Here is a 16,164-nt window from a genome sequence, read left to right on the forward strand (position 1 = left end):
GAGTCTGAGCCAAGTGTCTCGTGGAGGTTGGACTTTTTTGGGCAGATGTAATGACATCAGCTTTAGGAGGAAATTTCAGGTAGCAACCGCCAATGCAAGAGAATGCATGGCTAGAGATTCTTGTAATTAAAGAAGGGAGTTGAACTTTCATGCTTGAGTCACTGAATTATTATTGAGTACTGATAAACTGCTTATTAGCTGCTGCTAATGGAATCTGTCATTAGCAGTCAACAGGACCGGGCTCGAGACTCCGAGACCAACAGGAAACAACGTTACGCTACTGAGCTGATTTATGGACTTTCCCTGTGGAAAGTAGCGAACCGCTCAACTGTTGTTTGCCCAGTCAGCCGTGTAGCTAACTGAACCGACTCAGCCCAGCGATGCCAGGAGCCAAACCCGGCAAGAAAACCACCTCGGTAGGCTGCAGGGTTCCCTGCCAGGCTGGCCACGGCTGGTTGTGTTCGATTAGGCCATGTTCACTGGAAGGTAGACATTGACGCTAGATCACGTAGCGATGTTGGCTACTGTAAACGACAATTAATATCCACGACAAGTTCCTCTGCGACTTTAAACGACTACCGATGTCCATCCCCATTTGCCTTCTCCAGGCTGATGAATAATGGACGATCAGTTTAAATGCAGTTAATTTACACGCTGGTTTATGGGTAAGTATCTGTGTTTAAGCTGTGGGTGTGTTCTCCTGCAGGGACACAGTGTTTGGAGAGTCAATTCCAAGATTTATAAGTGTTACGAGTTGGAGGAGGGATGAGGCGCGGATGTTTTATTGGTTTTCTTGTCCGTCTTCCAACATGGTGGCGTGTGTGTCATTACCACTCTCAAACTTTCCAGTTGCTGTGCAGATCGCTCCAGCTGTTTCAAGCCTCTTTGGCCTTCGAGACGATCCAAGCTTCTCTGGAAACAACCGGTATTGTTTTGGATATTTAATTTCTGCAGATTTTAAGCCCGAACACACCATCGCATGACCTGTTACAATAGTCTTTTTATGAGCATTGTGCACAAGCGTGGTCTTGTTTTGGATGGTGGTCAAAGCAACGCTGTCCACGTAGTACTGCAGCTAATCTGCCAGGCCAGCTTTTCCTGGAAGGCTTTCTCTGGATCTGCGCTGCTCAAAAGTTTATCACCCGGACATACCGAGAGACAAACAAGCAAGCCAAAACCTCCAAACTGCCCGGCCCTCAGCTCCAGCAGGCCGTGGCGTTGTTAACGTTCACAGCACAATGCTTCTCTTATCCGTCCTCTCTCCTCTTCTAAAGCCAACAACTTTCTAATCTCCAAAGTGGTTTAAACCAGTTTGGAGAATGTCTTTAAGGATGAGGGCAATTTCTAGGCAGATTCCAGGGATAAGAAGAAGAAGAAGAAGTATCTCTCTCTTTTTATGTCGTGACAGATGGAATTCATCACTTGTACTCTTTCTGTGCAGACTCCTCCTGTGACCTGCAGGCCTGAGTGTTGAAAACCTGCTTTAAGAATATTAAAACTAGCTTCAGGACGACAAAGTTCAGCCTGATCTTTGCACTGTGGCGAGTGATTCTTAAGGCCGAGGTCATCTGGGCTTGTCAGTGCATTAAAGAGGCAATAAGTTTGGGTTTTACAAGCCAATAATTCAAAACAGATTATCTACAGCGAGGGGTGATGAAAGGGTGATGATCAATCTCCAACGCCGCTTCTTCTCTGTGAAGCAGTTTGGCACCTTTCAGCTCATTATTTACGGTTTTGATCCTCTCACAGCGATCTCCAAAGAACACGACCTGTCCAGCACCAAGTGGAAGATCTAGCAGCTAAAGAGTTGAGCCGGTGAAGACCAAAACAGAGATAATAGATAAGAGTATATTGGACTTGCTAATGTTTCTCCGCGTTCGCAACAATTTATAGCATGTAAAAAGTTGTGTTTACAACAAAAACACCTAGTAAAGAACATATATTAGACTTCACTAACAGATTGTCTGGGTGTTCAGGGCTATTTTGTGATTGTTTTTGGGGGTTTGCCAGTTCAATGCTTTAAAAGTTTTGCTTCAATTTTGAGTCAGGTCCTTAGAGACAAGTCCAAGCCAAGCATCAAGTTGTTATTTTTGCCTCAAGTCTGCTTTCTGACTATTAAAAGTTACTTTTCAGCTGGTAATTTTCATAATTTTGGAGTAAAATATCTCCAACTTGACAGTTTTTGAACTTCTCTGCTGTAGGATGAAGCCAACGTTGAGCAACCGATGCCAATTTTAAACATTCGTTCCAAAACGCATCACGTTACGGACTGATGAGTGTATGAGCAAGACGGTCAAATTTAATCCCTCATTGACGTGAATGGGGTGGACAAAATAATAAAAACACCTGCAGTATCACGTTCTGTGACAAAAACGTTGTATCTGTACCTGTTTCCATACCGCGACTGTATCAAAGACTTTTACATGAGCTACTCTGCAAAGAATGCCGGCTGGCAGCGAGTGAGTCACAGGGCAGCAGTGTTTGAAGAAGTGTTTCCACACAGTGAGATGTACAAGGCCGAGGAGGGTCCACATGAAAGGCGAGCATACCTCTCTGACAGGAAAACTGCTCGACAAAGCTGCAGTGTTCACCTGCAGAGACCGACGTGTTCGACCGGGCGGAGCGGGGAAAAATGTCAAACACAGATCCTCCATTGACCCGGTGATGCTGTGAGGAGGAGGAGGAGGAGGAGGTGCTTTTGATTTGGTTTCCTTTAATTGCCCAAACGCTGGAAAACAAACCTCAGCGGAGAGAAGACTGCAGCACGAGTCGGCATCAAAGAAAGCCAGACGAGGACACGTAGCGCTAAAAGATGCAAAAAAAAATAACAAGTGAGGAGGATGAAATAAAACCGAGACAGGGAGAGAGCGAGCGAACACCAACGGTGCTGTCGCCAAGGCCAAAAAACAAAATTGGAATCCGGCAGCCTTCAGCCGACCACATCAATCACACGAGAGCGCCGTATCTCGTTCCTCTGCAGAGAATCTAATAAAGCTGTACTATTCAAACGGATTAAGTGCCTCATTGTCCGACTCGGTCTGACTGCTGTCTGTGCGAGCCCCCTCCCCTCGTCTGCTGGAGGAACTGTGTCACCCTTTGGGATCATTAATAGCGAGTATTGTTCTCCAAGGAGCTCCAGAGGCAACAGTTGGCTTAAATATGAAGTGTTTTGGACTCTTGACTTAAAAACAAGCAGCATCTGGTGCAGGAGCTGCTGCTAATTATCCACCATCAGCAACACGGAGAGGAAAATATTCATCATCGCAGCGTTCAGCCGGTCCAGGTTAAAAAGGACCAAGAGGAGGAGGAGGGGTGAGGTCACAAGGTCAAAGCTGAGATCGTAAAAGTGAACTTTTACAAGCAGGACGGAGAGGAAACGCATCATCTGAGGTTCTCACACTGTGGAACAAGTATGCGACCCCCTTGTACCCGGAGGAAGTTCTATATAATTCTATCAAAATAAAGCACTGGAATGTAACTGAAAACAAGTTGTTCATTTAGTTTCAACGTCAGTACAGTAAAAAACTGGCAGCTGTGGTTGCCAGAATTACATATACAGTGAACCCTCGTTTATCGCGGGGGATACGTTCTAAAAATAACCCGCAATAAACGAAATCCGCGAAGTAAGTCTTACAATTATTATACATGTTTTAAGGCCGTAAAACCCCTAATCACACTTTTATACACCTTTTTACACGCATTTTGTACAGTACTCCCTTAGTTAATCAGGACGCAGAACACAATGCGCGTTCATACTGTACAGTACACTGTAAAAAAAAGCAAAATTACACTAAAAAAATCCGCGAAACAGCGAGTCCGCGAAAAGTGAACCGCGATATAGCGAGGGACGACTGTACATACATATATATATTACGGTAAAAGGACATTATTGTTGATTTCTGGTTTAAGGTTGACATTTTATTATATATTTTAAAATGTCTGTAGATTTTACACTGAAAAACTGCCAATACCGTAAAAATCTACAGACAAAACATGCCATTAAATATGACGGCAATCTCTAACATAAAATACTTTTCTCTGTATGAATTCTCTAAAAATGCTGTATAAATAAAAGGTTTTCAATATGACTGTTTTACTGTATACATGGCATATTTCACGGTCTTTTACTGTCGTGGTTTGAACTGAATATTGTCTGAGTAAAAAGTTAGAGAAACACTGATCTGAGGTAATATTCGTGGCGTGTGTGTTATGTTTACCCGATCAGTTTCATTTATTTTCCCAGCAGGAGGGCAGACGGGGGGGTGTTCCTTTCCTTTCACCTCGCTCTCTGAACCCTTCCCTCGCTGCACGCCGCCATCGACGACAGGCGGGAAGTGGCAAAGAGAAAACAGGCAGAGAGAGAGAGGGGGCTGAAAGTGCCTGTCTGAGCGGCTTAATGATGCAATCTGCCAGAAACAACCCCCCTGATCTCCCCCCGCCGCCTCCCGAAATCTCCCTCCACCTCCTCCTCCACCTCCTCCACCTCCTCCTCCTCCTCCCGCCCGCTCCAGCGATGACATCACCTCCCTGAGAAGCAGCACCATGGCAGGGAACAGTTGCAGGGCTGCATGCGGTTGTTGGAAATTTTTTCCGACAGCAGTTACGTTACTTCAAGCTGTCACACCAGCGGCAGAGCGGATTGTTTCCAAGATTAGTGACTTCATGTGTTGTAATTCTTTTAAATTTTAGGAGAAAATGTTGGACCCAGCGATGAAAATCCAGCAATCAGAGCTGCGTGTGATGGAGCCGAAACCTAGGCTGATACGTGTTTGTATTTATTCATGATGTAGAGTCACTGTAAACATGTCAAACATGTGAAGATTATTCATTCTCAGTCATTTCTAATGTTGTTTTGGCTCATAATTCAACCAGAGGTCCAAATAAACCCACATTTTATTTACCACTATGTTACACTGCAAAACAAGTCCAATTAATTGTGTGATTTTTTGTTATTTTCCTTAGAAAATAGTCTAAAGACTTATAATAATTATTGAAAAATCAGCCAGGTTTAAATATTCTCATTATGGCCGAGACACCTTGCAGCTAAATCATCTTTCTCACGAAAACCAAGCGACGACCTCCGTGGCTCTAAACTGAAGCCACAACCTGCAGTTCCTCAAACGTCCACTTGAGGCTGGCTCCAGAAGTGAGTCAGTCTCCATAAGTCCCCATGTCCAAATGTCCAACTTCACAGCAGAAATAAACATGTTTACAGCCTGGTACAAAAAACAGTTTTGGTCTCTGTAGCTAATTTCCCCGTTCATGACAACTGTACTGAGGGTGAATTTATATACAACTCACCTGTTCACATTATATTAAGGCTTAAAGTTATGCAGGATTAAGAGCGTGGACGCTTTGATTGATAGGTAGGTGTCGTTAAGATTGCGCCATCCATGTTTTTTACCGACTATGGCGAAGTCTTGTCACTCTGTTGGTCTTGTTGTGCCACAAAACGACACAGTCTTCTTGTCTTCTTGTCTTCTTGGAAGCGAAAGCTCGTTTCCAACCCCAACAAGACAAAACTAATGTAGTGAAATAGGCGAAAATCAGCAGCCAGATCAATCGATAATAAAAATAATCATTAGTTGTAAAGAATGTTGAACCCACTGCTACCAAACACACTTTCCTACTCACCATGTGTTTGGCATAACAAGCTGTAGATACGCATGACTTGACATTTTGCCCACAAACCTCTCTCGCACACAACGCCAAAAAATAAGCAGCCAAGAAGAAGAAGAAAAAAAAAAAACCTCAATGGTGTAAAAAAAAATGAATAAAATAAACATTCACAACTCGGCTGCAGTTATGCCACAGGACAGCTCACACAATCACCACAGTCTGGGAACTGTAAACTCAGCTCATTAACCGTTGATTCTGCAGGAAAAATACAACTTTTATGATCAGCGGCCGCCTGTTGAAGCCAATTAGGTGATTGAAGGGCTTTAGCGTCAGAGGCCGGCCTGCTGTATAAACCGGCTCTGAAATCTGACATTGATCGGACTGACACAGGAGGCTGAGCAAATGAAAATGCTGATTGAGGGGTCTTCTGATTGCTCTAATGGCAGATGGAGAAGCCGAAGCCCATTACGCCGAGCATCCAAAAGGGTTTTTCCCAAATCGCCTGAGCAAGCACAAATGCCATCTCCGTTCAGATCACGAGGAGGGAGAAGGATAAACGCCGAGGGTCCATGTCTAATCTCAGACTTGTTGAGAGGAGCGTTGAAATCTGAAAGGTTAAGTGCTTTTTTTTTTTTTCCCCGATCGAGGTCTGCACCTCATCAAGTTATTAGAAGTGAACGAAGCCGATACAATGCTGGCTTCTTTTATCTGTTGAAGGGATCATTTAGGTGATCCATGGGAGAGTTTTATGTTAATGAACATTTAAAATTAAGGTAGTGACAGATTATTACTGACATTTTTACACCACACGAGAGGAAGAAAGGTTTATCGATCGCAGAATCCTCAAACTGTCTCTTTAAAAAGTGTTTCCTAATCTATTTAACTGATTCTGTGCACAACAGGGCTTGACACTGCCATTGGCGACCATTATATTGGCCTTTTTCATCAGTGGCGAGAAAACATCAAGACATGCATCCAAAAAATGTGTTGACATTGAACTATTGCTGTTGCAGTCTGAACCGGAGCCAGACAACATTGTACAAGCGTTAGGACGTGAAATCTCTCTGATTTTAAGTTAATTACTTAAAATATACGGCAGGCTTGTTTTCAGTTTCAGCCAATAATGTCCTCATAACTTCTTACGATTACATTATAGTGTGTTATAACATGTTTATTAATGTTCATATCCCGCTAATAAATGCTAAATATGAAGTAAAAATGTTGCTTAACGTCGTCTGTTGTAGATTCGGGTGCTGACTCACATCAGGGTTCAACCGTTTATTCAAAGCAAACAGCACAAATCACACAGCTTTTGTTTTTGTCATTTATAATAAAAAATAAGTACATAAATATGTTGATTTTATTTGTCGCTCTTATTTATTTAGTTTCCTGACCGGGCGTCAGCCTGTCCTCTGTCCAATGACCTGAAGTGGGGCCTGAAACAAACGCCTGTCTCGACCCGCTGACATTTGCAGCCCTCAGATTTGTTGTGCTGCGAGGCTCACAGCGAGGGCGGATGAATATTTATGCTGCTGCCGCCTCCCGAGAGAAGCCGCTCGGCATCTCAGAGAGGATGACAGCTGATGGCAAACATCTACTGGACTGACTGTGCCGTGCATCGCCACACTTCTTACGTCTCAAATTCTCCGTTTTTTAAGCTTTGTTAATCCATCACATGCTGAAAAGTAAAATATTTTTTTAATCATTAAAGTCTGAAAGCAGCACGGTGCTTCATAAAGAAGACGGAGACCACTGAGGGACGAGGAAACGAGCTGCATCAGGATGATTTGCATTCGACTGAAAAAGTGTGGACAAAGACGACATTGGCGCTCAGGGGACTCCGTACAACTGTAAAGAAAACATAACTTTCATTTTGTTTTTCTACCTTGAGTGGAAAGTTTTACATGCTCTGCTGTGCACTGAGTGAGTTTTATGACCCTGTAAAAAAATAAAAAATAAAAAGAAGTGAGAAAAGAACTAATTTACTCGTCTCCCTCTTGAAAAAAACCTTGGTACCCAGAGGAGGTTTTCAGCCCTCCACGGCTGAACGTCTGCCGTGTTTGTTCAGCTCGAGAGGCTGATATCACCACACTGGATCTGAAGTGTTGCTCATCTCGGCCCCCCAACTGGTTTTTAACAACAGCCACGACTGCAATAAAGCGACAATTTCAGCAGATATTTCTCCGGCGGGAGTCAAGCGGGGACAGTGGACGATTTTTACTTCAAGCTCCTGCACGTCTGGAGTCTTGAATCACTGTTGATATCGCTCGCGGGAGCCAACAAAAGACACCAAATATGAATTTATGGCCCTCGCTGTGAGATAGGAGCTGTGTGCCGCTAAAGTAGAACAAGCCTCTCTCCATCCCCACAGGTCGTAATCTCCCAGGAAAGGAGGAGAGAAAATAACATCTCTATGGCAACTGCCGGTCTAAAAGGTGAGACGTTACGATTCAGGAGAAGACACGCCGTCCACAGGCTGCAGGACGGCGAGCACAGACACAAACATATGCTTTCACCCTACAGTGACAGGACATCTTTAAAAACAACAAGTGCTGATTTATCCACCTGCTGTAGACTCTAATACCAGGAAATCAACATCAGCTATAAAAGACAAATCCGCTGAGTGAGCTGAGGTTAAACATTTACTAGGGATGCACCGATTTGATATCGGTATCGACTTGCAATACCTGAGCAGTAAATGCTCCGAGGGGCGGTGGTAAAACTTCAAGTTACAACACAACGGAGGCGGTACGAAGCACTAACTAACTCTGAAGGAGATGAACGGACTGTTTCTTTTGAATCTGAGTCTATCAAGCTTGTGAAGCTACTGATTGTTGTACTGGTGCACAGCTATTAATTAAAGTAATTCAGTACATTTATATCTGTTTATTTGTTTTTTTTTTAAATAGGAAAGAAATGTTTAAAGTCTGATGTTGCCTTGCACAATGGAATGATCCCAGTCAATGAGACATACCGTTTGTTCCGCGCTGTTTTTCTGAATCGCTATCGGCCAAAACTAAACCACAGATTTTGGTATCGGTGCATCACTCGATGAAACCTGCAAAATGAGAGAAAAACGCTGCTTTCATGCAGCGTGCAGGTCTTAGTTTCAACAGATTTGTTTCTTTAAAAGCGAGGAGGAGGTGACGAGGAGCACCGGGGGCTGATGGGAAATGGTTAGCGTGGATATTGGCACAGAAGCAGTCGATCACTCCCACCATGATCTCTTTTTTTAAAGCTCTGTTTAAGTCAGGTGAACTGTTCAATAAAAGTTTAAACTGAATCATTTTTGAGATCCTGGTCTACAAGTTGAATCTTATTTGTTTTGATGACATTAAAGACTTAAAACGTGGCAAAAAGAAGTCGATCATACAGAGTGGAATCAATCCGACATGTTTGTTTAACGCCTCATTGAACAGGTGAAACTGTACACTGAACTACAGCGGGTCAAAGGTGAAGCGGGAAGTTTGACCGTTTCACTTATAAACATCATCGACCGTTTTCCCAGATTAACTCCACGTGAACACGGAAATGACAAAAGTATGAACCTATAACTAGAAACTGAAGTGTTCATGAATCAGGATGAAACACTCGATGGCATCTTCCACCTGAGAGTCTCGTCTCATCTGCAGAGATCTAAACTCCAAACTGAAACATCGCTGAGTCACAGGTCATCATTAAGTATTCATTCACAGTCAGTGTCACTGATAACGTGTGTGTGTGTGTGTGTGTGTGTGTGTGTGTGTGTGTGTGTGTGTGTGTGTGTGTGAGTGAGTGTGTTTTATACTACATATGTAATCTGTTACACACTCCCGTCCAAAGGTCGGGGCCACACCCGGTTTTGAACGCCAGACAACCACCTCGACAAAGTGACAGCAGGCATCACTTGTTGCCGTGGTGCCCACCTGTCGCCAGGTGACACTTTTTTTCATCTGATGACTGAATATTTAATTAAGAAGATAAAAACTAAAAGTGTTTTTTTTATTATAACAAACATTCAGAAATATGACGAGTCACCGTGGCAGCAGGTTTAGTAGGCCGCTCCAGAAGTTCCTCTTCCAGAAACTCAATCCAGTTCCTCCTGGAGGATCCTGAAGCGTTCCCAGCCTAGCTGGACTATGTAGTCCCTCCAGCAGGTTCTGGGTCTGCCCCAGGATCTCCTACCAGTTGGACGTGCCTTGACGCCTAAAAGGCCCGAACTACCTCAGCTAGCTTCTTCTGATGGGAAGGAGCAGCGGCTCTACTCTGACTTCCCTCCGGACACAAGGCGGAGGAAGCTCATTTCAGCCACGATCTCGTTCTTTTGGTCACTACCTAAACCTCATGACCATAGGTGAGCCCTCTTTCCCACAGCGGTCCGGTACAAGCACCAACCTGCCCGTCCATTTTCCCATCACTCATGAACAAGACTAGAGTTGCACGGTACCCCACGGTGCCAAATCATAACGGTTCCTACTATACTAGAAACGATGGTCCTACCGTGGATTACTAAACTACCGGTGCCAGTTTCCGCCTCGACCCTCCTCCCGGCTTCTCACTGCATGCTACTCCCTCGTAAACAAACCAACACGGCAACTACTGCAACCGAACTCCACAGCTGCTGAATGATTGGCTGTTTGCCTGTGACTGGTGACGTCCGGGGATATGATAGGCTGTTATCGCACGCTGGGTCCGCCCGTCTGTTAGCTGATTGGCTGTTCGTGTGTTTCTGCCGGCAAGAACGAACTCCATGAAGACAGCTTCGATAGAAACTCGCTTCAAAACAAACAAGCTAAAGTTCTTGGGGCAACAACCAACCCGGAGGCTGATGTCATGCCTACACTGATAGCAAACACCACAAAACAAATAAAAGTAATTTGTTTTATCCCTTTAGGACCAACAAACTCATGCAAACTCATCTACTATTGCCCACAAAATATAAAAAGGTGTCTTTTTTTTTTTTTTGCCCATAACTCGTAAACGATTCAGTGAAATGTCAGCAGCTGAATACATTAATCTGTGAAGGCAGGAGGCTTGGCAAGTTTGGCCTTTCATTAACAGCGAGAAATCCCAGAGTTCAGCTGAGTCCATCAGGAAACTGACGTCTTTGTCGACGGATGAAAAATTAATCAGGCTGTTTGTAAAGAATCGTTTATCTGAGTGTTTCGAGGACTTTTTAGGAAAGATGAGAGAAGGGGAGATACATGTGACCATGTGACAGGTCACAGTCCCATTGCATGTATATTATAAGCTGAACTGATTCAATCAATCGATTTCTATCACTGTAACCTGATTTGTCTGCGGGTTTTGGTTGTTGGTTGGACAAAATAAGACATTTGAAGACTTAAACTTGGGATTTAATATAATTTCATAAATTAATCTATTATTTAATTAATTGAGAAGACAATTTGGTAACAATGCTAACGCCTGATCTGCAGTTTATCTATGGCGTCATGTAGGCCACAGCGCCCAACTGTTTACATGAAATAGTTCTTCCACCACTGGTAAATCATTAGATACTTGTTTTTTTAACTGTTTTCTTTAGTGTTTCCTGACATTTTATTGATTATACAATCACCCAATCAATCAATAATTGATCAATAATGAAACATTTACAGAGTTAAAGCCCTAAACTTCAGCAGAGTCCTCTGAAAATGGAGCCTCAAATGAACAAACAAGTGCAGCATGTCTTTTTGTTTTTATGCCAAAAGCCTCTCTGAGCCCAGATCAGCTGGAAACCAACTGGACCGAGACGACATAAGTTTGGTGAGATGCATTCTGGGAGCCGACCCCTAACAGATCCGGGAGAGTGCCCGAGATTAGGTTCACGTTTACAGCTATTTTCAGAGCAAAACACGGCGTCTGCGAGCCAGAACAAGGCCGATAAATCATACACGGACTCCGAAACGGATAATTATCAGAGGTTTGTGTTCTGTCGTGAACAGAAAGAGATCTTTGAGGAAAGAGAGAGGAGAGCGAGAGCTTTAAAAAAAAAAACAGACTCACAGAGGAATCTTATGAAGACCAGATGTGAACGAAGGAAGGAGGAAAGGAGGGAATCTACTGTGTTCAGTTTCAACATCCATCCAACTCTGCACAAGATTTCACTTCATGACTGGACAACTGGATCGTATGAAATGTTTTCAGGTTATCCAGTATGTAGCTGCTGTTAGTGTAGCACAAAGAGCGTTGGGAGTTTTCAGAGTGTGGGAATCCTGAGTAATGTAAGCATGCTCAGCGACTTCCACCGTAAATGGCAGAGGCGAAGAGGCCGAGGAGGACGCTGACGGAGGAAGCTAAGAAGAGAAAAGGAGAGAGTGAGCGAGCAAGAAGCCGCCGGACGAGAGTAAATGTGGGACTGACTTTTAGTCAATACAAGAGAATCTTAATGTTGCAACCAGGGGAGCTGCCCCCTGCAGGCCATTAGATAAAATGCAGGTTTAAGACACTTACACGTCAGCTTCATCCACTAATTATATACAGTCAGTGTAGAAAAATGATGCTTCCAACTTTTCCTGGATTGTCTCGGGGAACGAGCTGCAGAAACGAGCGTCACCATCACAGAAAGTCTAAATCAGGCATGTTTTTGACTGACAGGTGGCCTTACGGGAAAGAAAGGAACCAGGAAGCAAACTAATCTAAACTTACAACAAAAAGACAGCAGATACAACAACGCACAGACACCGCAGGTCAGGCGGGGTTAGCTCTGTGTGTGTGTGTGTGTAATCTGCAGTGTGTTGAGGTGGACAGCTTGTTATCTGGGCTGAACTGCAGAGCTTAATATTCAGCCAGCAGCCAGATTAGTTGAGGACAACCTGTCAGTCTGCAGCTGCAGGGAAACACACTGATGGAGAGACGGCAGTGTGTGCTTCTATGATTGTGAGGATGGTTTTAGAAAGTGTGGACATCTTTGCTCAAACAGCTGTCTCGGGGGTTAGAGTGAGGTTGAAGTTAGCGGACGTCCCCTTAAGGCTCGAAGGTCCTCACAAGTATCTTGGAAGTACGTAGTATGTTCCCATAGTAACATTATTATTAACAAGCTGGCTCCCTCTGGTTATTTCAACACCTATGATACAGACAGAAATAGTCGAGGTACAGTAGCATGAAATGTCAAAAATTGGAGGTTGCAGGTTGAACCGCGTTGGTTTGTAGGGTCACATCACATTAAACTAGTGGCCAAACTGGCATCAATCACACGATGTGCAAAAGCTCCCTATAAGCTTACATTGTGAACGAAGCATCCGTAAAACGTCACAGGCTCCGATTAATGACTTGTTTCACCGTCAAAGTTTGAGTTTTCAGTCCAATAACATTTGGAAAGTCCAAAAATTAACGGTGGAGCATTCAGACACTGCAGCAAAAACACAGGTCTTACCATTCATTCAAGGGGAAGGTAGTCCGATTTGGCTACAACGGCGGTGTCTGCCAAAAACGCACAAAGTTAAGATGGATCCAACTTTTTCGATCGAGCAAACCGTTCCACAATCTACTCCGCAATGTCACTGAAACTTTGAGGCTATCCAAGAGGAATCATGGACTAAACTATGACACGCCTGACCGTGTCTGAATGTGGCCTAAAATAAAAGTTAGCAGCACAGCTGGTGGAAGTCCGGAGTCCGCTTGCTGTATCCAGAAACACGTGTGGAAGATTTGAATAATTTCACCACTGCAAACAAACTTTTCTGACTTCATGCTCCACTGAGCTTCACCTCCAACAATGTGTCACCTCACTATACATCCTTTGATTACAGAGAAAACACCAAATATAAGTATTTTAATGTGTGTGAGACACTCTTAGGGTTGGTGATTCTGGAAATCATACGATCTTACTAACTTGAGCAGAAACAGAGAGAGAGCGACCAAGAAGAAAGTTGAGCTTTTGTTTGTCTGGTGGTTCGAATCTCAAATCAGCATTTGACTGTTTCATATTACAACCACTGATGTGCCCTTGAGCAAGGCAGACAACCCCAAAGACAGCTGCTTAAGTGGAGCTGCTCAAGAGGCCAAAAGTTCAGAGCGAAGTGGAATGTATTTTGAGGAAACATTTGATCTTAAAATAACTCTCGGTGTCCTCTCAGTTTTTCCACCTGCAGAAGACGTTTCAGCACGAGGGTGGAGGAGTTCAACGCCTTGCTCAAGGGCTCCTCAATAGAACACGCTGCAGTGACACCTGACTGTTGAGCATTTTCTGCCACCCGCGGCGAGCGAGCGGCGGCGGCGGTGGTGGTGAGCGGCGAGCAGCTCCGGAGGAGGATGGGATGGCATGATGCGTGGAAATCGAAAAATTAGGTCAAAGTCTAGCGGGTGCTTTGCATTCGCTGCTTCACGACGTCAGCTAAGCATGTAAATAATGCAACGGGGCATCTGACCCCATTTCCCCCAGACTCACATGTTTACACTGCTACTCTGAGCTGAAGGATGAAAGGAATGTGTGTCACCTTTTTCCCCATCCTACTTCCACCCACCAACCACCACCTCTCATTTTTCCTCTCAGCTCTCAGATCCCTCTGAAAGCTGCATTTGCAGCAGTGGAAACATTAAAATGCGATGTGTGCATTAGCAGTCAGCTGTTAAAATCGCTTCCCCTCTCTCTCTCTCTCTTTCTTTCTCCATACATGGCTGAGCTCCGCGAAGCCTCCAGACTCCATGAGAAACAGGGAAAACACTGCTCGCAGGGCAGCTGAAATATGACACTATGATACTCTCCAGGCTGAGAGTTAGTCTGCAGCAATGTGACATATCAATATGAAAAAGAAGAAGGAGAAGGAGGAGGAGGAGGGAGCTAATGAGAAAATCAATACCTAGGCTGCGTTACAGCGTCTTGCAAAAGAAGCCAATATATGCTCCGTGTTGTTGTGAAGAGAAAGCTGGAATATAATGGAAATCATTCATCCCCTCCAAAAAAAAAAAAGAAGCTGCCTGGCTGCAGTGTGTCATGTGAAAACTGTGTCTGGTAACAGCTGCACGCTCTGTGCACATAATCTAAGCAGCATGCAGAGCTGAGCTGAACGGGATTTTCCAAAATGACAATGAGAGAGGACGGGAAAAAAACAAAAACTTCTTATTGACCAAGAGAAATCTCTGTAGTATTCTCATGATACTCACCACCGTGGGGGGCGTTAACGTCCCTCTGTTGACTTTAAAGTGTGTCGACTGATGCACAAGAGCTAAATATTCAATATAATATGCAGAAAATCTGTTTGACCTGAATATTCTGGGTGTTTTGTTGGACAAATGCGACATTCCTCGGCTTCTAGTTTCATTTAAACATAGGAAATTGGCAGCTTATATCTTTGGGAATTTTGCATTCGCAGCTTGCAACAAAAAAATGTCAAATTGACATGTGGACACTGAAAAGCTCATCAATAGATGCCTTAATAGTGGAAATAATCAACAGCTGCAGCCACCGTCATGAGATTCCTGGAGTTTTGGAGTTTAGTTTGGTGCATAGTCGTGATTTTTAGGGTTAATGCCGGAGCTTTCTGGTATTTCTGCATCATTCCTGTCATATTTGGGGTTGAGTACAGACTGCATGTTTGTGTGTTTGTAGTTTGTGTCTGTGAAAATGCATTTTAAATGGACTTTTCTGAGATTTTTAATCAGTTCTGATGACATATCTGCAGGATGACATATTATAAGAACACTATAGTCCTCCCACAGCATGCCAAGTCTGTTTCCACTTCACACCCAAACACACCACATCCCCTGCATCCAAATCACAGCCAGATAAACCAAAGCAGTCATTATGGCAGCATGTGTGTGTGTGTGTGTTTAATCAATGTGGACTTGAACTTGTGGCAGTTGGAGCTCAACACTTTCCCAGCTCGGAGCTCAAACTCAGCGACCCAAACAACCCAACAAGCAGCAGCATGAGCCGGGCAGAGCCGCCGGAGCTCAGCGGTGAAATCCAAGTACTCACCCTCGGATAACTCCAGCTCCAGCTCGGCCAGTTTGGCCCGTACCTCCGCAGGAAGCGGTACCGGGTCCCGGTCCGCCATTCCGTCGTTACAAACCGACTTAAATCTCTGTTTTTCCGCCTCTTCTTCTCTCTCTTCAGACACCCAACACCAAAAAAAAAAAATATCCAAAGTCAGTCAGACTGTGTGTCCGTGTGTCGCACTCTGTGTGCGGCTGCAGCGCTGTCAGCCTCCGCAGCCAGACGCAAAGCCACACAACACTGCTACCACTTCCCGTGCTTTTATTTTGAAAATAAGAGCCCAGACATAGATAGATAGATAGATAGATAGATAGATAGATAGATAGATAGATCACAATTAAAGACTATTCACACCAGAATAAAAAGAAAAAAACAAAGATTAAAAGTCTACAACCAAGTCCATTCACCCCAGATTTAACTCGTCCCAAAGGAAGAATAACTAAATAAATATATAAAATATACATACATTTGTATTATAGGTTTATTTTATTGTTTTTAATTGATGTTTATTTAATTGCACGAAAGAAAATGTTGTTGGTTATACCTTTAAGACAGTTGATAGCAGTTCGTTTAGTGTTAGGTCTATTTAATTTAGATATTTTTATGAGGTACAGCTTGAAAAATAAGAC

The 16,164-nt window shown here is 43.8% G+C and overlaps 1 protein-coding gene across 5 annotated transcripts in view; it reads right to left on the reverse strand.

Moving 5' to 3' along the window:
• Positions 1–15,784, reverse strand: part of dip2ca (disco-interacting protein 2 homolog Ca) — a 193,527-nt gene extending 177,743 nt beyond the window's left edge. For all 5 annotated transcript variants that reach the window (XM_027289051.1, XM_027289045.1, XM_027289029.1 and 2 more), the window contains exon 1: positions 15,518–15,784. In XM_027289051.1, the coding sequence (XP_027144852.1) occupies positions 15,518–15,596 (79 nt within the window). In that variant the 5' untranslated portion in view covers positions 15,597–15,784. The remainder of the gene's footprint in view (positions 1–15,517) is intronic.
• Between the last annotated feature and the right edge of the window lie 380 nt (positions 15,785–16,164).

The sequence above is a fragment of the Larimichthys crocea genome, chromosome II (assembly GCF_000972845.2).
Source record: "Larimichthys crocea isolate SSNF chromosome II, L_crocea_2.0, whole genome shotgun sequence".
NCBI classification, from domain to species: Eukaryota; Metazoa; Chordata; class Actinopteri; family Sciaenidae; genus Larimichthys; species Larimichthys crocea.